Here is a 20,094-nt window from a genome sequence, read left to right as displayed (position 1 = left end):
ACCAAGTGTGGCCACGCCTGTCACAATCATGATATTTTACTGCATTAATTGTCACACAAATAATCTCCGTTTTGTCATTGGACATCGGAGCATATAATTACATTTCTGTTTGACTTTTAAAGTTGGTAAACAAACATTGCACAGGGCAGATATGACAAATAAATAACTCAAATATACAAAGAAATATGAATATTGAATAACTTTATACTTTAAAAATGTTTAGCACGAAGAGTGGAAATGGCTGATCTACAAGCTCACAATGCGTCTCGTGGTGACATATCCTATACCTCTTGCTCAATCTTTGGTATCATAGTCACAGATGTTTGGTCTGTAAGTTGTGTTGAATGCTACGAATGTAAATTGATGTTGTTGTCTAATGACAGCTGAAGACAGTTTCTCTTCCTTACATTGTGACCTGGTAGGGCAGTCAGATTTAATTACTTTATCACTTCATGTCCACTTCCCCTGCAGCCTGGAACCACCCGATTATGACTTTTAAAAATGTCATGAAGGGTTTGGTGGGAGATTCAATTTGAATTCTTTTAATTGCTTCCTTAGCTGGATTCTGTTTCCTTTATTTTGTCAATTAGCCATTCTGTGAGTTTCTACTGTACAGTAGTTATTATTTGGTTAAATTGGATTAGTTGGATTGTTGCAGCCCTATTGGACTAACAGTCCATGTATGCAAATTGTATTTAAACTAAGACACACAGTGGTCATATGAGCTAACTTCAACTGACCACATACTGCAGCAGCACAAATTAAAAAATATTCCAGGAGATTATAAGAACAAAGGAGTACAATGTGAGTGCCATAAGACTGGGATTTCTCTCTCTCACTCTGTATTCACTATCGTACACTTAAAAATAACTGGCTTTGGTTCATTGTAAAAGGGATGCTGCCTCTATGTGTCTCCTGTTGAAGCGGCGATGGTTGTTCATTTGTGAATGCTGTGTTCCTGTTTGTCCCTCAGGTTTGAGCTGCTCCATGTACTGAACTTTGACTCTGTCAGGAGGAGAATGAGCGTTATCGTCAAATCTAGCTCAGGTCAGACGCGCACGCACGCACGCACGCACTCACACACTCACACACACACACACACACACACACACACACACACACACAAATTATGAAATATATTGATCGGTTCTGTACACATGATTCACGAATGTACGCATTAATTGAGTTTGATTGATTGACTGACTTCTTCAATCTGCACACATATCAGATTGTGTGTCTCTGGGTGTTTTTGTATGCTTGAGCATGTGTGTGTTATGTTGTACTGTACATATATGTGTGTACTTGGATAACATGGTGTGCGTTTGCCTGTTTGCATCCTCAGGAGAGTATCTGCTGTTCTGTAAGGGGGCAGACTCGTCCATCTTTCCGCGAGTGGTTTCTGGGAAGGTTGAGCAGGTGAAAGCCCGCGTGGAGCAGAATGCCGTGGTGAGCGTACAGACATGGCCTGTCGTAAAGCATTCACACTGACATCATACAGACAACCACTTCTCTGCTTCCCGGTTCTCCGTCCACCATCTGTCTTCTTCTCTGTACTTCACACAGGAAGGGCTGCGGACTCTGTGCGTGGCCTATCGGAGGCTGTCACCAACAGAATACGGGGAGGCCTGTCGACACCTAACTGATGCCAAACTGGCCCTGCAGGACAGGGAGCAGAAGCTGGCGCAGGCCTATGACATCATCGAGAGGGACTTTGTGCTTTTGGGGGCTACGGCTGTGGAAGACAGGTTTGTTGTTCAAGAGAGGGAGGGAAAGGTTTAAATATGGTTGTCAGATTAACAGCAGAGACTTGGTGAGTCATGTAATTATGCTGTAACTAAAGTGTTGCCACAACTCTGGCATGATGGAGAACAGGAATCATTCCCAGCTCAGATTTACGTGACTTGTTAATTCTGCCCTGCGATTTCCCTTTTTTCCCATTCTTTTTTTCCTTGACCATACTGACTCCAACACTGCTCAATTGAGTAACGATTTCCCCCAAATGATCAATACAGCAAGTTGACAGCTTGTTGTCTTTATAGATGAACAAGTGATCTTATTGAACAGAAGAGGATTAATTATCAGCAGTCGGGGTGCCTGGTGGCTCATCTGGTTGGTACATGGACCATGTTGGGCTGTGCGGACCCGGTTCGAGTGCGACCCCCGGTCTTGTCTCGCCTGTCTCTCCTCTCTCTGCCCTTGGTTTCCTCATGCTCTATTAGGGATGTGTGTAGCTAGTCTATTAGACACAGAAATACTAGTCGATTAAACTATTATTCATTATCAGACAATTATTGCAAAACATTTATTCTTTTATTCTGTGAAAAGACCTTTTTAAAGTAAGATCCCACCGCAGTCACAGCTTCTTCCTGAATTGCTCACGGTTCTTTATTCCTCTGAGTTGCAGCTACTGTATGGAGAAGCGTTATAATGTGGCAGCTGCCTCCAAATGTCACTTATTGGGAAAATAAATTACCTCCCCCCAAACACATCAGCATGGAAAGGCCATTAGAATTCACTCGAGCAAACGTCCATTCAGCGAAGTTGAATGAGCCATGGTTTTCCCCGTTTGTTCAACAATTTCGACACATTTCTTTACTTGCATTTTTGTGAGCATAATGCAAGATCGCAAAATTCACCTCTTTTCTGTAGCATTTGAAATGAGATATGGGAATTTGAATATTATATTTTTGAATATTAATATTAAGCATTTGAAATGGTTTTATATACTCACCATCTTTTCTGACAAGGTTCTCCCTTACAGATCAAAATGTGCTCAGTTTAAGTTCCCTTAATTTTCGTGTATTTGGTTAAAACATAATTTAATTGTATTTATTAGAAATGCATTTGCTGTGCACATCCCTACTTTCTACACTAAATAAAGCATAAAATGCAGAAGGGAAAAATATATATAAAAAAAAGAAAATTGTGGACAGTTGATCGACCGAACAATTCATGGTTGTCTTAATCCATCGACTGCCGGCTAAACGGCTTAACTAATATTGACGTGTCGCCATGCAGGCTCCAGGAGAAGGCTGCGGACACCATCGAGTCGCTCCACAAGGCTGGAATAAAGGTGTGGGTCCTGACCGGGGACAAGATGGAGACGGCGGCGGCTACGTGCTACGCTAGCAAGCTGTTCCGCCGCAGCACCCAGATCCTGGAGCTGACCAAGAAGCGCACGGAGGAGCAGAGCCTTCACGACGTGCTGTTCGAACTGAGCCGGACTGTGCTCCAACAGCGCTCCATGTCAGGGTACGCAGCAGTGGTGGAAAGTAACTAAGTGCATTTACTTAAACTACTGTACTTTCAGTAAGTACAGTTCAGAGGTACTTTTACTTTACGGGAGTATTTCACATTTTCAGTACTTTTACTTCACTACATCTCAGCGGCAAATGTTTTACTTTTACTCCACTACAATTATTTTAAATATTTAGTTACTTTGCAGATATAAATTAACCACTTCAAACCTATTTTCTACATGGGCTATTTGAAAATAGACGATCTACAAGCTCACAATGTGTGACGATGTGGCGCGTTGTGAGCTTGTAGATCGTCTATTTTCCGATTTTGAGCTTGTAGTTCTGCTATTTTAGTAATTTCACTTTTGGTACAATTTGATGCCAATACTTTTGTGCTTTTTCTCAAGTAACATTTTGAACACAGGTCTTTTGCTTGTAACAGAGTACCAGTATTTTTTATTGTGGTATTGCTACTTTTACTTAAGTAAAACATTTGAGTAGGTATTGCACCACTGGTATGGAGCCAACAAGCACATCCACACGTATGTTGATACGGCGTAAAATCCTGCATCAATGATTTAGCAGTGTGCAACGATATGCAAAACTACTGCATGCAGAAGAGCTGGTTGTGTCTGTACTTAACGCTGGCTGTTGTTGACCTGTCTGTGCTGTGGTGTGGCATGTGTTTCAGACTGTCAGTAGACTGCCTAGACTTTGGCCTGATCATCGACGGGGCCACTCTGTCTGCAGTGCTGAAATCCAACCCAGAACGGGTGGGTTACAACTACAGAGAGATCTTCCTGGAGATCTGTCGCAACTGTAGCGCCGTGCTCTGCTGCCGCATGGCTCCCTTGCAGAAAGCACAGGTACTGTACTGTATGTCCATTCTAAAAACACTGCTAGGGACGGGACGATAATCGTTATTATCGTTTATCGCGATAAAAAAAAACTCATGACGGCCTGGGCCACAGGCTAGTGGTCCAGGCACCTAGGCTCCAGCCTTGCAGCGTTGCAGGTTCGAGTCCCGATCCTGACAACCTTTGCTGCGTGTCACCCCCCATCTCTCTCCCCGTTTCCTGTCAGCCTACTATACACCTATCAGTAAAGGCAGAAAAAGCCCAAAAAATATCTTAAAAAAAAAACCCTCATGATAATCGTATCATGGAGATTTAAATTTGTTGTGAAATTATCCTCTGTCATGCACAGGGATAAATTCACCTTTTTATTTGCTGAGCTGCATATCCGGTAACATTTAAACCCTCTGTAATTGGTAAAAGAAACAGATTAAGGTACTTGTATAAGGTCTGAATAAATAGGGTCTTTTTTCACTCTCTACCAAATCGCTTTCCCAAAAATAGCCGATCTACAAGCTCACAACGCGTATATCTGCTATTTTTTGGCAAACGTTCCGCCACAGGATAATGGATGTTGGGGATATTTTGATTATCGCGATAATATCGTAAATCGTAATTTCTTTGTTCACAATAATCGTGACATGAAATCTTCATATCGTCCCATCCCTAAACACTGCTGATAAAACCGGTAGAACTTTTCCGCTTTCAGTTCTTCCTTTTGAAACTGATCTCATTCAGTGTTAGGGATGGTTGCCAAGAACGGGTAACAGTTTGGTCGCGGTTTCTGATTACGCAGAAACAAAATACCAACAAGCCCTTGGACAAACTCTGCTACTAGTATTTGACTGTCAATTCATTGTAACAAAGTGTTACAAACAAGCTTTACTGGGTTGGGCTCCTCTGGTTATACTAACAGCTGCCGAGGTATATTTGAAGACACATTTTAACAAGTTTCTATTTTCAGTCTGAGAAAACAACGCATTCATGACATTTCGTCAGGGACTCTGTCCCTCCCGAGCACTTTCCTTCACAGTACAGACATGCTAGTGTGTCACATATAGAATGCCTAAATGTGGACTATGTGGACTAATGTGATTATATTTCCCATACGCAGTGTTGGGACTAACGTGTTTAAGAGAGGGTGTGCATATAACACGGTTATCCTGCACGACAGCCTTACCGCAGGAACGAGCCGACAGGCGAGTTCCGTAGGTAGGGCTGGAGTCCCGACTACCTGTTGTATAATACAAAGTAATCAATTACTGTAACGCCGTTCTTTTTTTCAGTAATGAGTACTCCAACGCGTTCTTTTTTAAATTCAGTAACTCAGTTACCGTTACTACACGGTGCGTTCCTCCGTTCTTTTGCGTTATTTTATGCAGCTAGAGCTGAGCTGAATCTTCCTCTGTCACTCACAAGCAGGCAGAGGAGACACCGACACGAATGCTGAGACGCGCTGTGGTGCACGCTGGGCATGTTTGTGCTTTACCAATAGACTAGTGCAGACATATAGACTGCAAACACGACTACAGATAGCCCCCACTAGGTACAATATGATAGAATGCGATCACTTACAGTAGCTGACCTCTCCCGTCTCCGCTGCGAGCGGTGGACAGCCGTGCGTTATTGATGAGATGATTGACAGCGTCTTGTAAATCCATGCATGTGTCCCGTCGACCTATTAGGCTATATAACTCTACGGTCCCGACTCGCGGTCAAATCTGTTGTCGGGTCTATTTCATTAAGGCTCATCAAACCATGATATTGTTGTTAGAGAAAGAAAGCTTTTAAACTTCTTGTGGTCGTTAAGTTAATTAATTTTCCCTCAAGTTTTTTGCTTGTAAGGCATTGCACATTATTTCATAAATGGAAAATATGATTATTTATTGTTTTTTTGTAGCCTACATTAAATTAAAAAAATAAATGTCAAAGTTATGTTGTAAGTAATTCTATGAATACATTATAAATAAAATCGAAGAAATTCCATAAATTAGAACACAAATATTTAAGAAATAGTGAAAATAGCTTATCTACAAGCTCACAACGCAGCGCAAAGCGATGCGTTGTGAGCTTGTAGATCTGCTGTTTTCACTAGTTTGAGTCACGGGCAAATGTCTAATTTCTCTTTTGGGTTACAAGCTATAAAGTTTAACCAGGCTATAAGGTCACTACTAAAAATGACTATACTAAAAACTAAAAAGTATCTAAAAATGTACTTTTCACAGTAACGCATTACTTTTTGGTGTGAGTAATCAGTAAAGAGTTACTTTTGAAATGAAGTAACTAGTAACGGTAACTAGTTACTATTTTTCAGTAACTTGCCCAACACTGCATACGTCCCATAACTTTACAAATGTGTCTCTGTATACATGTTTATTTCTTATGGATGTCCATAAATCAAATTCCCCCCAGAGATAAATGAAGTGGGTTTGTTTTGTATTGTATTGTCCTACATACTGAAGTTCATACTGTATACTGTATGTATATATATTTGTTTTCTACAGATTGTGAAGCTAATCAAAGCTTCCAAAGAACATCCCATAACCCTGGCCATCGGCGACGGTGCCAATGATGTCAGCATGATCCTAGAAGCGCACGTGGGCATAGGTGAGCTCATTTCAGAATCCTTTTTGGAGGCAAGCGGAAACCGTCACCTCTGTACTAATTTGATGCGTGTCATACTGTATACACAGTCAGTCACTGCTGATTAGATTATGTAACCAACCTGCATGTTATTTAATTTGTACTTCTACAGGCATCATGGGTAAAGAGGGCCGCCAGGCAGCGAGGAACAGTGACTACGCCATCCCAAAGTTCAAACACCTGAAGAAGATGCTGCTTGTTCATGGCCATTACTACTACATTCGAATTGCTGAGCTTGTGCAATACTTCTTCTATAAGGTGCTTGGAGGAATCATACACATGCACGCACAAACGCTTGCTTGCACGCACAAACGCTTGCTTGCACGCAAACACACACACACACACACACACACACACACACACACACACACACACACACACACACACACACACACCTGTTATTTCCATTGAAACACTGAATCACAAAGAAGCAGATCTCAGAGCCCATGACAGATTACTGGAGTCTCTTCTGGAATGGAGGCTCTGGTGATCCTGGTGGCCAGTATCCAAACTATTAATGTTTTGTGTTGTTGTAGTTTCAGCCTTTTGGCAGGCTTGTCTCTTGGAGTTCACTTACCAGCGCATAGCCTGTACATAATAGGGATGGGACGATAAGTGATATTATCATTTATCGTGATTAAAAAACACTCACGATAATCGTATCGTGGAGATTTAATTTATCGTGATATCGTCCTCCGTCATGCACTGGGATCAACTCACCTTTTATTTGCAGAGCTGCTTATCTTGTACCATTTAAACCCTCTATCTAAATGTACTTAGAATATACATACTTGATACAGTCTTTTTTTTGGTGTCAGACCGCCATTCCGAAACACCGCCATTCCGAAACAGGGTTAGGGTTAGGGTTAGGGTTAGGGGTAGGGTTAGGGTTAGTTAGGGTTAGGGTAAGGGTTAGGGTTAGGGTTAGGGTTAGGGGTAGGGTTAGGGTTAGAAGTCAATGTTCGGAATGGCGGTGTTTCGGAATGGCGGGGTGTAACCCTTTTTTTTCACTCTCTACCAAATCTCTTTGCCAAAAAATCTCTTTGCCAAAAAAAAAAAAAAGAATGTTGGACAAATATTCCGCCCCAGGTAATGGATGTTGGGGATATTTTGATTATCACGATAATATCGTAAATTGCGATTTCTTTGGTCACAATAATCGTGATTTGAAATTTTCATATCGTCCCATCTCTAGTACATAAACAGAAACAGGTCGATGGTACCTTTTGTAGTCTCCTCCCCAAATGTCTTTGTGTGTTCACTTAACAGAGTTGTGTCTGTTCTCCTTTTCTCTTTATCCATCTCTCCAGAATGTGTGCTTCATATTCCCTCAGTTCCTGTATCAGTTCTTCTGTGGGTTCTCCCAGCAGGTAGGTAACTATATGCAGTGGTGGAAAAAGTACTCCAATGTTTTACTTAACCCATTTAGGCCTAGGATTATTGACTGATTTAACTACTGAAAAATAGCAGATATACAAGCTCACAGCGCGGCACCGAGTGCCGCGCTGCGAGCTTGTAGATCTGCTATTTTTGAAAAATCAAGATTTTTTTTTGCAAGTATTTGAATATATCTATTTAAAAGCGAATATTTCTAACTCAAATATTTGCTTCTGGGGGTCCCTGGAACAACATATTTTGAGATGGGGGTCCGCGGCCAAATACATGTAATTTCGGGGGTCCTTGACATGAAAAGGTTTGAGAACAACATGATTTAGAAGAAGGATTTAGAAGTCGGGTCAAAGCTCGGGTCAAAGATGTTCAAAGACTTGCACACATTTTCACGATTTTTCAAAAATAGCAGATCTACAAGCTCGCAGCGTGGCACTCGGTGCCGCGCTGTGAGCTTGTATATCTGCTATTTTTCAATAGTTAAAGCATAAAATCATGGTTAAAGTGGTTAAAATATAACGCGACTCGGGCGCGTTCCAGGTATTTGAGAGTACTTAAGTAAAAGTGTCAATACTGCAATGTAGAAATACTGTTACAAGTAAAAGTCGGGAATTCAACGTGCGTAAAAGTATGAAAGTGTTGGCATCAAAATTTACTTTAAGTACCAAAAGTAGAAAGTACTCATTACGCAGAATGTCCCATTTCACAAGTTTTCAAATCATTTGATAATAGCAGATCTACAAGCTCACAATGTGTCACATTGCAACACATTGTGAGCTTGCAGATCGTCTATTTCCAAATGGCTTAAATGTACTGTATAGTACTGAAGTGGGTAATGTGTGTTTTGCAATAATAATCCAAATCAATAAAGTAACTAATAACTAATGTTTTCAAATAATTGTAATAGATTAAAAGTACAATATTTTCCTCTGAGATGTAGTGGAGTACAAGTAAAAGCACAGAAAATGGGAAAAAGACCAGTAAAGTAAAAGTAACTCAAAATTGTACTCACGGTAAGTACAGTACTTAAGTAAATGCACTTATAGTTACTTTACCCCGCTGTAGTACACTACACATGTCTTTGAAATGCTGTGTTTTAACCAATTTAGGCCTAAAATGATTGAATGCCAGTGAAAAATAGCAGATATACAAGCTCACAGCGCGGCACCGAGTGCCGCGCTGCGAGCTTGTAGATCTGCTATTTTTGAAAAAGTCCTGAAAATGTGTGCAAATCTTTGAATATATGTATTTTCAAAGCGAACGTTTGTAACTCAAATTTTGCTTCTGGGTGGTCCCTGGAACTAAATATTTTGAGATGGGGGTCCGTGGCCAAATAAATATCATTTTGGGGGTCCTTCACATGAAAAGGTTTGAGAACCACTGACATAGTAGTCTCTCAAGAACAGACTAACTGAGCTCCAGTTAAGTGAAAAGGACCTTTTCTTTGACGATGGCTGGCCAGATTGCTGACATAGAAACATAGGTTTTTCTAAAAGACTTTAGAAGGATTCAAAAGACACTTAAGCCGGTTTTCCACAGGCCCAACTCCACACCACTCCACACCACACCGCCCACTTGTGTCAGGTTTTCCACTACAAGGAACTGGGTAGAGTGGTGTGAAAGTGGTACTTAACGTGGTACCAAAACGGCTCCACTCTCGAGTGGAGCCGTTTTAGTACCCCTATGCCAAGTGAGGCCAAATCAGTGACGTATACACGCTGCTGATACTGATTGGTCAGAGTCTCACGGCTGAGCTCAGCTGTGTCTTTCAACACAACAACTTGAGACAGATTTTAGTATGCAGTCACGGCTGCAAATCAAATATAAAAGCAAAGCCTGTTTGTTTTATATATCTGTTTATAAAGAGGACGATTAGGCAGAATTGTGTTCCCCAGCGCTGCAGTTGAGATACCACAAAGCACCAAGGACATTAACCAACACAAACAGTGGACATAGGCTATATCGTCGCGAGTCGCAATTATCAACGCAAATGCGTCGGCAATCCGTTATTTTATATAGATCTCAGTGAGATGTCTCCTGTTTGTATTTGTAACTGCATGTGTTGAATGGGGGAACGAATCTACAGTAGCCTACATTTACTGTACTGTAATGTTGCTGCGCTAGCATAGCCTCTACATTAGCCTACTTCTTTGTGTAGTTTGGCCAATAAAGTTATTATTTGACCATGAACATCCCGACGTTAGTCGTCGCTATAGTTGTAAAGACTTGATGAAGACCTGTGTGAGTGTGTGGCATCTAAAACATTGTCCACCACATCTCCGTGTTGAATGGGGAAAATAATCTACAGTAGCCTACATGTACTGTACTGTAGCTTAGCATGTATGCTAGCGCAACTAGCCTCTACTCTTCTTTGTGTAGTTTGGCCAATAAAGTTATTATTTGACTATGTTCACCCCGACGTTAGTCGTCGCTATAGTTGTAAAGACTCGATGAAGACCTGTGTGAGTGTGTGGCATCTAAAACATTGTCCACCACATCTCTAAAAATAATTAGCGCAAGTTAGCATCTCCGTTGTGTTTACAGACTGAGAAGATCCTATCCAAGTATCCATATGTTGAAAGGGGCGTCAATTTCTTTCGGGAGCGGAGGGGAGGAGGGAGAGAGGGGAGGAGGGTGGGGGTACTGTAGTGGAAAACCTACATAAAAAATGCGGTGTGGTGCGGTGTCGTGCCGTGTCGTGTAGTGTCGGGCTAAAAAGTGGTATGGAAAACCGGCTTTATAGAATCGGGTCAAAATTCTAATTTTCACGATTTTTCAAAAATAGCAGATCTACAAGCTTGTATATCTGCTATTTTTCAATATTTAAAGCATAAAATATTGCGTCATAATGTGTTCAGGCCTAAATGGGTTAATACTACTACTGAGTTTGTATTAGTCATGAGTTCTGGGTCATTGATCTGTGTTGTGCTCATCCCTCTCCAGCCTCTGTACGACACTGCGTACTTGACGCTGTACAACATCAGCTTCACTTCGCTACCCATCCTCCTCTACAGTCTGTTCGAACAGCACGTCACCATGGAGACGCTCATGAGGGATCCATCTTTGTACAGGTGAGCGCAGAAGAAAGCATGTCAGCCGTTCAAAGTGACCGTCGAGAACGGAACTCTCAGATTGATGCAACAAGGAATAAAGCCTGATCTGTACTTGGTTGCGTGCGGGTGTCGCGCTATGAACATTGACGATCTACAACATCACAACGTGTTGTATTGCATCACCATCACAAGAATTCCAAAGGTTACTGGCAGATATAAAGGGTTAGAAAGAAGCCAGAGATTTTGTAATCTATGCAATGACAACAGAGTCGGGGATGAGTACCATGTACTGTTTGAGTGTAAGAACCTTACTATAGTCCCAAATCACTTCCTGGCTGTTTTCTGTGGATCTGATCTAGAAATGCATAAATGTGGCATCCCTATTTTTGGGAATGTCATTATAGGCGAACATTTTCAAACATTTTTTTCTTTTCGCCCCCAAACAATAGTGAAAATAGTAGATCTACAAGCTCTAAAGGCGCTGCTTGGCGACGTGTTGAGAGCTTGTAGATTTTTCTACCACCACCTAGTTTGTTCTGAAAGTACACCTCTGCTTGACTGACCTCCGCGCTCCACTATGCTTTCCGTGTTTTCCCCTGGACTCTCTCACAGGGACGTAGCCAAGAACTCCTTGCTGCGCTGGCCTGTCTTCCTCTATTGGACGTGCCTGGGCGTTTTCGGCGCCGTCATCTTCTTCTTTGGTGCCTACTTCCTGTTCGACAACACCACCTTCACCAGCAATGGCCAGGTGAGCCTGGGCCCGCCCCCAGTAGCCGACCGACAACCCACCCCTCCCTCTCGTATCTCGTTGGGCAACAAGAGGCTGCGGGTTCTGTCACTGGCTGCGTCTGCCATTTTGGAATTAGAGCCTTTTATGTGGTTTGGTACATGTTGGGGTATTTGAGGTATCCATTAGGTAAGATAAAGAGGATAATGGACACTAACGAAGTGCTGTCTTTAAGAAACACTCATCCATCTCCATTGGATTCTCTCATGAGGGTGGAATGAAGTGCAGCACGGCCACTCTTGTGGTCAAATCTGGTCAATTACAGTTCCTGTAATGCAGGGAGGTTTGAGCCTCTGGGGCACTCTGTGTAGGTCGACAACATTGGATCTCCATTCATATCGACAACGCAATAGCATTTTTCTCTGTATCGTTAATTTGTATCATGCCAACTGTTTTGATTGGCTTTTGGTCCTTTTTTTTTTGTTAGTTTGTTTGTTTCTTTGTTTGTTTGTTGTTTTTTAAGTTGAAACATCCTGAAATTTATTTCACCCTTTGTCCTGATTCTCTTCTCTCTTCTCCTGATTCTCCTTCTTCTGATTCTCCTTCTTCTTTCTCTTCTTCTCTCTTCCTCCTCCTCTCCGCTTACCCTTTCTTTATTTTGCTTTCTCTTCTTGTTTCTCAGCTTATGACCACCAACACACAGATGGTAAGCCTGTCTCTCTCTCTCCCAGCTCTCTGTCTTTCACGCTCCCCTTGAGTTCCTCTCGTACCGTTTTAAGCTTTCAGTTCTTAACCGTTTCATCCACTTCCATCCATCCTCTCACTTCAAAGCGTCCATGCACTCTCATTTGAATGTGTAGCTCTATAGTGCTCCATTATTCCCAAGCCTTTTCAAAGCCCTGAACCCCTGCACAGTACCTAACCGTACCAGCCTCCACTAACATAGTAGATACCTTAGATGCTCCCCACACATTCTTCTTCTATTTTGTTGTGGTAGTGTGTAGAGTATAACACTGTAGATTAAGATTCTGCATCTGTGTGTGTGTGTGCTGAGAATGGTTGTGCGTTTTTGTTTCGTATGTATGTGTGCGCGTGTGTAATCAAATCTTGCATTGGGTTAACTTGGTTTTTAATGTCATTGCTACAGTATTCATGGGTGGCTGAGCCTTTTCCCATCCCAACAGACTGTACTGTATGTGCTCATGTTCATGAACAGCTAGCTCTGTGGTGGTTTGCGTAGGGTTGGGCAATATGGACAAAATCACATATCATGATTTCTTTTTGTCACTTTTTATTAATTTTTACCTTTTTCTCCCAATTTATCGTTAAGCTAATTGCCAACCCCCTCTTGGATTGTAGTCCCTAGAAACCCTTAAGCACAATGCATACTTCTTCCGGTGTCCAAACCTTTCTTCGGAGAGGGAGGTGATATACAGTAACTACAAATTGATGTCATTCCAAGCATCGGAAAGGCGGTCCCAGAACTTTTTTCCCAGACCTGTGCATCTCACGATGTCCTGACTCTCCGAACTAGTACATAAAACCTGTCCTAATCGGAAGGAGTATGTATTGGCCTTAAGTCAGGAACATTACCCCTGCACCACCCGGACATCCTAAATATCATGATATCTTTTACCAAATACCTCAATATCGATATTGTGGGGATGACTATTAATGCTTTCAAATGCACATAGAGATTTGGGCTCATGATAATCATCATTAATGCCTATATAATAACTAAGAGGGTAAAGACAAATAATAGAACAGCTAGAATAGTATTGTAATTGTTGGTTTCTTTTGTGCTATATAAATCCAAGCTACTGTTGTCATTATTCTAACAAAAAAAGGCAACACTCATCACACACGCCATATCACGATATGATAATATAAACAATTCCAGACCATATCTAGTCTCATATCACAATATTGATATATTGCCCAGCCCTAGTTGTGCTTCATGCTGATTTCTCTCATGAAAGAAATTGAATAAAGAATGCTATATTAGATTAGCAAGCTTATGGAAGAATTGAAGTAAAGACTGCAGCATGGCACCAGCAACCGCTGTGGTTGTTACATAAATTCCCTGGTTTCTCTCTACCTCCATCTCCCCCTCACACTGTCACCCCCTCCCCTTACTCCCATTCCATCTGTTCATTCCTGATGTCTGCTTTGAGAACATTGTAAAAAAAAAGAAATCTCTACATTTCAGCGGCTAGGAAGATATGGATGGAATATCGGAGTCTATATATTATGGGATAGCCTAGGGAACCTATTCAGATGATTGATGCCACATAAAGAATACTGTTCTCCAGTGGATTACTAGGGATGATGTGATGCCGTGCACACAGCCTCTCTTCATAGAGCTTGCATTGTAAAGCAGTGAGGCAGTCAGCAGCTATGGTCACAAGACGATGCGAATGACGGGGCACTGTCGCGTGTAATGACCAGTTCTCCATCTCTCCCCATGCAGATGTTTGGGAACTGGACCTTTGGGACCCTTGTCTTCACTGTGCTGGTGTTCACCGTCACCCTCAAGGTGCATTATATGTTGTTTTTTACGTGTTTTTGCATGGCTGTGTGTGCATCTGTGTGTACTGTACATACAGTACATATGCCTGTCTTGAGTGTACAGAGTCTACAGACTAGAGGTGATGGGAGAAAATGCCATGACTCTGCATTATGTAATACCCACACGTTTGAAAGCGCGTATTGGTATGCGAGTGCTCTGTGTATGCAGGCACGTGTTGGTGTGTGTGTGTGTGTGGGTAATCATTGATTGAGTGATTACTATAGCCGCTCAGTTAGCAGTAACGCCTTAGGCCTTGTCATTGACTTCATTGACTCAACCAGTGTTTACCATGTATGTAATTCTGTGTTGCAGCTTGCCTTGGACACACACCACTGGACCTGGATCAATCACTTTGTCATCTGGGGGTCCCTACTTTTCTACGTCATATTCTCGCTGCTCTGGGGAGGAATCATTTGGTATATTGTCCTTTTACTGGCGTCTTTAATACCTGTGGCCTGGTTCTTGCGATAATTATAGGACGATACCACTTGTTTGATACGTTTGGCCCTTTGACTCACAGTATACTTGACATTACTGACGACCACATCTAAAACATACTGTGGTATGTTTGATTTACGCGGAAGACAATGTATTCAGTTCTTTTCAGTATGGTATGAATATCAACATGAAGACTTGATACATAATCCAACACATTATTTCTATGTAATATATTTGTTAAAGTTAAGTTATTGTTGCTTTTAACCATATGTTGTTGAGCGAGTTCCTCATGGCTCTATACTTAGTTGTCAGTCACTTTTCTGTTTTTGCTCTACTTTAAATAACGTCACTGAAAATATCCAATTGGCAAGCTCACAACACCACAAAGTGTTAGATTTGCTATTTTCTGCAAAGGTTTTCCCCAGAATACGGATGCGGTTTATGCACTTTGAAGTGTGGATTGATCTGAAAAATCTAATTGAAGAGACAAGCTTGGAGTAAGTGGCAGGAAGGTCAATAAACGACAGGATACATGCTCAAGCATATAGAGTGCAAATAAATAGGTTAAATACTACAAAGTAACCAGGACAGCATGTAATTATCAAACCTAGCATCTGTCCAACCAACATGCTATCTACAGTACAGTATAGTATAACTAGCATCTATCAAAAATGGGCAACAAGAAGTGCTCACTCTAATCCCTTCTGTTTGATCTGAAGTGCGGAGAGAGAGAGAGAGAGTTGGGAGAGGAGGAGGGCATAACAGAAAATGACAACAAGACAGAGTGGTTGAATGTGCACATGTACGTGCATTGCGTGTGTGGTGAATGTCTTTTATAGGATGCCTTTCCCAACCAATGAAATGCATTGCTATGGCAACATAAATTGACGCGCTCCAGGCTGGCAGACAATATTGAAGTCTTATTCTAAACTGACGCCTTACAATCCAACTCAGTCCCCATGCACTTGACAGGACCAGTAGACAAGGAATTCATTACATACCGTGTACCATGGGACCTATTATACTTAATGGCAAGGTTGGGGGTGTGCAGCCAGATTTAAATATATCCATACATCTTTGTGTTGGGTGTGAAAGTAGATAACCTTGATACTGCAGCTCCACCGTAGCATTAAATGGGAAGCACAGTTTATGCTTTCCCACTGGGATGCGGTGTGCTGTTCCGCAAGGTTCCTGACTGTCACGCTCACTATTTACGATTTAGGCATTTATCAGACACTCTTATCCAGAGCGACTTACGAAGTGCAGGAGCAGACCGGGTGGCATGAACCCTAGTCGGCAAACAACAAGGTAAATAATAAATAGTTCCAAGAAAACAGTTTAGTGCTGCAAAATAAATGAACTAGGATACCAGTTAAACAATGAACCTAGTAAATCTATCTAAACAACATGCCATTTAAATTACACGCAGTATGTATCATATTGTGTTTTTCATCATTTAAAAGAAAAACATTTAAAATAGTGAAAATAATCTACAAGCACACTACGCCTCGCAGTGGTGCTTGTAGACCTGCTATTTTCACTCGTTTTGCGCAACAGTCCTATATGATGAGGCAGGGCTTTCATTTACGAAAAAAAAATGCACATTTGAAACTTGGAGATACAAGGTTTCTGCCCGACTGTGACAATATGTGGACAAGCAAACCGTACTAAAATAAATAACACACATATCCTGTGAATATGTAACCAATACATCTGCATAGTATAACTAGCGCCCATCAAAAATTAACGAAGTGACACGGGAAAATGTAGTGGCTAGTAGTGGGTGAAGTCGAGTCTGAGGTGAGTTTTATGCTGTGATAAGTGAGTCTGCAATCTGCAGTTCTGCCCTGAGACTAGGAGGTCATTCCACAGATTGGCAACCAGGAGGGAGAAAAGTCGCTTAAATTTGAAGCGTTGTTCAGGGTGCTTTGGAAAGGGAGGGACAGATTTGATCTGTTTTTAGCTGATCTAAGGGGGTGGGAAGGGTTGTGGGCCTTGCCATGCCCTTGATTGCCTTGTAGGACACTACCAGTGTTTTAAATTTGATACAACAACTGGAATTCAATGAAGAGAACGTAGTGGCTTCATGTGACCATGAGACCAGGTGTGCGGTGGCATTCTGGATCTGTTGTAGGAGTATGCGTGCTGCATGCTGGCAGACCAGCAAGGAGGGAGGAGCAATAGTTAAGCCTGGAGATGACTGAGGCTTGGATATAAGGAGCTGGGCAGACTCCTTGGTGAGGGGTGTTGTCAGGGTGTTGACAACACACAGGGAAAGACTTTCCAGGGAATAAGAGAAGCTCAGTCTTGTCTGGGCTGGGCCGCTGGGGTGAGCTTAAGGTGGTTGGAAGACATCCACTGTGAAATGTCAACCAGGCTTGCAGCGATGCACTTCTCATTGTGTGTGGGAGAAGGAGGGAGTTGCAATAGTCAACTGTAAAAAAAAATTCCTAAAGCTGTATCTCAGCTCCACTTGTTTTATTGCTTGGTCAACATTTTTGAAACGTTGACAAAGCAATAAAACAAGCAAAGCTGAGATACCAGTTTTGCAGACTTATCTTTTTTCTTACTGTTGATCATTGTTTGTCCATCCTTTGTCAATTGCAATAGTCACTGTAACTGTGGGTTGGACAAGGAGCTGGGCAGACAGTTTGGCGAGGAAGGGTCTGATTCTCCAGATATTAGTGTAGTAACCTAACATTTTAATAAGGAAGGAAATGGTCTATACAGTATGTAAGATATCTATAACGCTGTGAGTTGACAATGATATGTATTGATGCCAGTATGGTCCTTTTTTAAGTTCACATACTGATTGACAGGAACCTTGGAATCTAGTTGAGACCCCCTGTACCTATGTTCTGTCGTTGTCCAGGCCCTTCCTGAACTACCAGAGAATGTACTACGTGTTCATGCAGATGCTGTCCAGTGGCCCAGCGTGGCTCAGCATCATCCTTCTCATCATAATCAGCCTTCTCCCCGACGTCATCAAGAAAGTGCTCTGCAGGACCATCTGCCCCACAGCCACCGAGCGCGCACAGGTAGCGTCCTTAGTCCATAATTCAACACTTGTGCTGTAACGTTCTCCTATGTTTTGAGGTTTAGGTTTTGCAGTGTTGAACCACATGCTCTTCTCTCAGCCAATTAACCCAAGACTGCCCACTAAAAGATGCTTACTGTATGCTAACTAAGTATATCACATCACTATAGAGAAACGAAGCCATGTCGTCATTTGTGCGTAATGTCGCCCTCTAGGGGGTTCATGCTGGTATTGTTTTGTATTCAAATCGCCATTGGGAGATTTGCGTTTGCTGCATATAAGAACTGTGTTAAAAATATAAACACACCATGTGCGCGTTTCTGTCAGCGGGGGGGTTCTGCATAGTTTATGATATTCATTCATATCTGATATAGCCTGTTGTCAGAGAAAATGTAATCAATGCTGTCCTAAATGTTGGAAACTACAGAGAGACACTCGTGTCTGGGACAGACTGTCGCTGAGAGCATGTCCGCGCACATGGTGTGTTTATATTTTTAACACAGACCTTATATGCGGCGTTCGCAGAATCCCCTATGGCGATTTGAATACAAAACAATACCAGCATGAACCCCGTAGAGGGCGACATTTCACGCCATTTCACGGAAGTGACATCACACTTCGCTGCTGAATATGTAAATGACAGCTATTAAAGGAGTAGTTCACCCCCAAAATGTATTTTTTTCTATTGATTACTCATGCCATGGAGATCTTTTGGTTTTTGTCGCATTCCTAAGACAATAATTAGATTTTAAAAAAGTACCCTGGCGGTTTCCCCATTCACTGCCATTCATTTGGGTCCCCATCCAGGGCCATGCATCCGGATCCCCATCCGGAATCAATGGGGGTAAATTTATTATAATCACATTTTTGTCTTAGGAATGCGAAGAATACAAAAATATTATTGAAGTCTCCATGACATGAGTAATAAATAGAAAAAAAGTCATTTTGGGGGTGAACTACTCCTTTAAGTTGGAATTGTACTACTGACACTTTTTTGCTACTGTCACTTTCGCTCTATAATTCCCTGTTCCTCTATCATCTTTTACTGCGTGACATTTTGGGCCAGGGTTTGCTTCAATATAATCTATAACGAAGCAAGGATCACAGACAGTTAGCCTCCTCAATAGCTACTGTATGAGCAACAGTGTGATGATGTAGTGTGTGTGTGACATGCTGTTCCCTTTTGCTTAGCTACACCTGCTTCGTGTGAAGCAAGTTGCACCTCGAGTGAAAAGGTGACAAGCTCTGACAGATTTCTGCCTCCTTTTCTCCCCCCCTTTCCATCCCCCTCTCTCTTCCCCTTTCTCTGCACCGTAATGGACCACCTAAATCAAAATGTACACCTGCCCCTCGCTCACTTCCTTCCACCGCCCGTTATCCCCTCTGCCCTTCCCTGTACACCGCTCCCGTTTGCTTTCTTCCTGTCGCTCTGTTTTCTTTTCCCTTTCACCCCTCCTCTGCAACTCCCGAACCATCTGCGCTCCGATTTTCCCGGCGGTTCACTAAACGGCAGTCCAAACGCCCGTGCCTTACCGTGGAGCCGTCCACCATCTTCATGCTTTCTCAGTCCTCCAGCAGAATGAGTTTCTGATTGGCCCACAGAGACGGGAGAGGAGGAGTTGGAGGAGGAGGTGACTCTCTCTTTTAAGCACTGTTCTCTGTGTGCATGGTGGCATGTTGATAATGTTAGTCACTCGTCACTGTCTCACCACACGCACCGGCATCTCTGATAAAGTGTACTACTAACACACCGCACTGTACTCTGTCCTAATACATGTCACTAATTTGTTTCTGCCGTATTATCGAGTCCCATTTCCACTCTATATGTATTGCTGTATAAGAGAATAGCATATTGCTTGTGTTCATGTGCATGTTCGTCATTAATGTGTCAATCAAACCAGAATTGTCCTATAATTGGCTGCTTTTACAGGCATGATCAAACTGAGCAAGTCTACTTTCTGTGAAACAGGCCACACAATTAGTACAGTACAACTATCTAACTAACTAAATAAGTTATAGCTTAGTTTAAAAGTACTAAATGTGTCATCGCTAGACCATTCAACACCAGCCCTTATTCTAAAAGGAGTGGAAGAAATAAGGAGATTTGTTTAATATGGAGGATGTTATTTGCTTTGCCCTTGATTT

At 42.1% G+C, this 20,094-nt stretch overlaps 1 protein-coding gene across 1 annotated transcript in view; it reads left to right on the top strand.

The window, feature by feature from the left end:
* The window catches only part of LOC308307963 (phospholipid-transporting ATPase IH-like), a gene marked incomplete at its 3' end in the record, with an annotated part of 65,758 nt that extends 46,218 nt beyond the window's left edge, over positions 1-19,540 (top strand). Inside the window, exons 16-29 of the mRNA XM_080753306.1 lie at positions 974-1,047; positions 1,343-1,446; positions 1,564-1,745; positions 3,019-3,252; positions 3,931-4,105; positions 6,598-6,700; positions 6,849-6,994; positions 8,047-8,106; positions 11,069-11,196; positions 11,791-11,926; positions 14,376-14,441; positions 14,787-14,890; positions 17,785-17,950; positions 19,463-19,540. Coding sequence (XP_080609432.1) covers positions 974-1,047; positions 1,343-1,446; positions 1,564-1,745; positions 3,019-3,252; positions 3,931-4,105; positions 6,598-6,700; positions 6,849-6,994; positions 8,047-8,106; positions 11,069-11,196; positions 11,791-11,926; positions 14,376-14,441; positions 14,787-14,890; positions 17,785-17,950; positions 19,463-19,540 — 1,756 coding nt within the window. The remainder of the gene's footprint in view (positions 1-973; positions 1,048-1,342; positions 1,447-1,563; positions 1,746-3,018; positions 3,253-3,930; positions 4,106-6,597; positions 6,701-6,848; positions 6,995-8,046; positions 8,107-11,068; positions 11,197-11,790; positions 11,927-14,375; positions 14,442-14,786; positions 14,891-17,784; positions 17,951-19,462) is intronic.
* Between the last annotated feature and the right edge of the window lie 554 nt (positions 19,541-20,094).

This window comes from Nannobrachium achirus (assembly GCF_963921795.1).
Source record: "Nannobrachium achirus genome assembly, chromosome: 22".
Classification (NCBI taxonomy): domain Eukaryota; kingdom Metazoa; phylum Chordata; class Actinopteri; order Myctophiformes; family Myctophidae; genus Nannobrachium; species Nannobrachium achirus.
The sequence above is the reverse complement of the archived record's forward strand: the minus strand, read 5'-3'. Positions and strand labels throughout refer to the sequence as shown.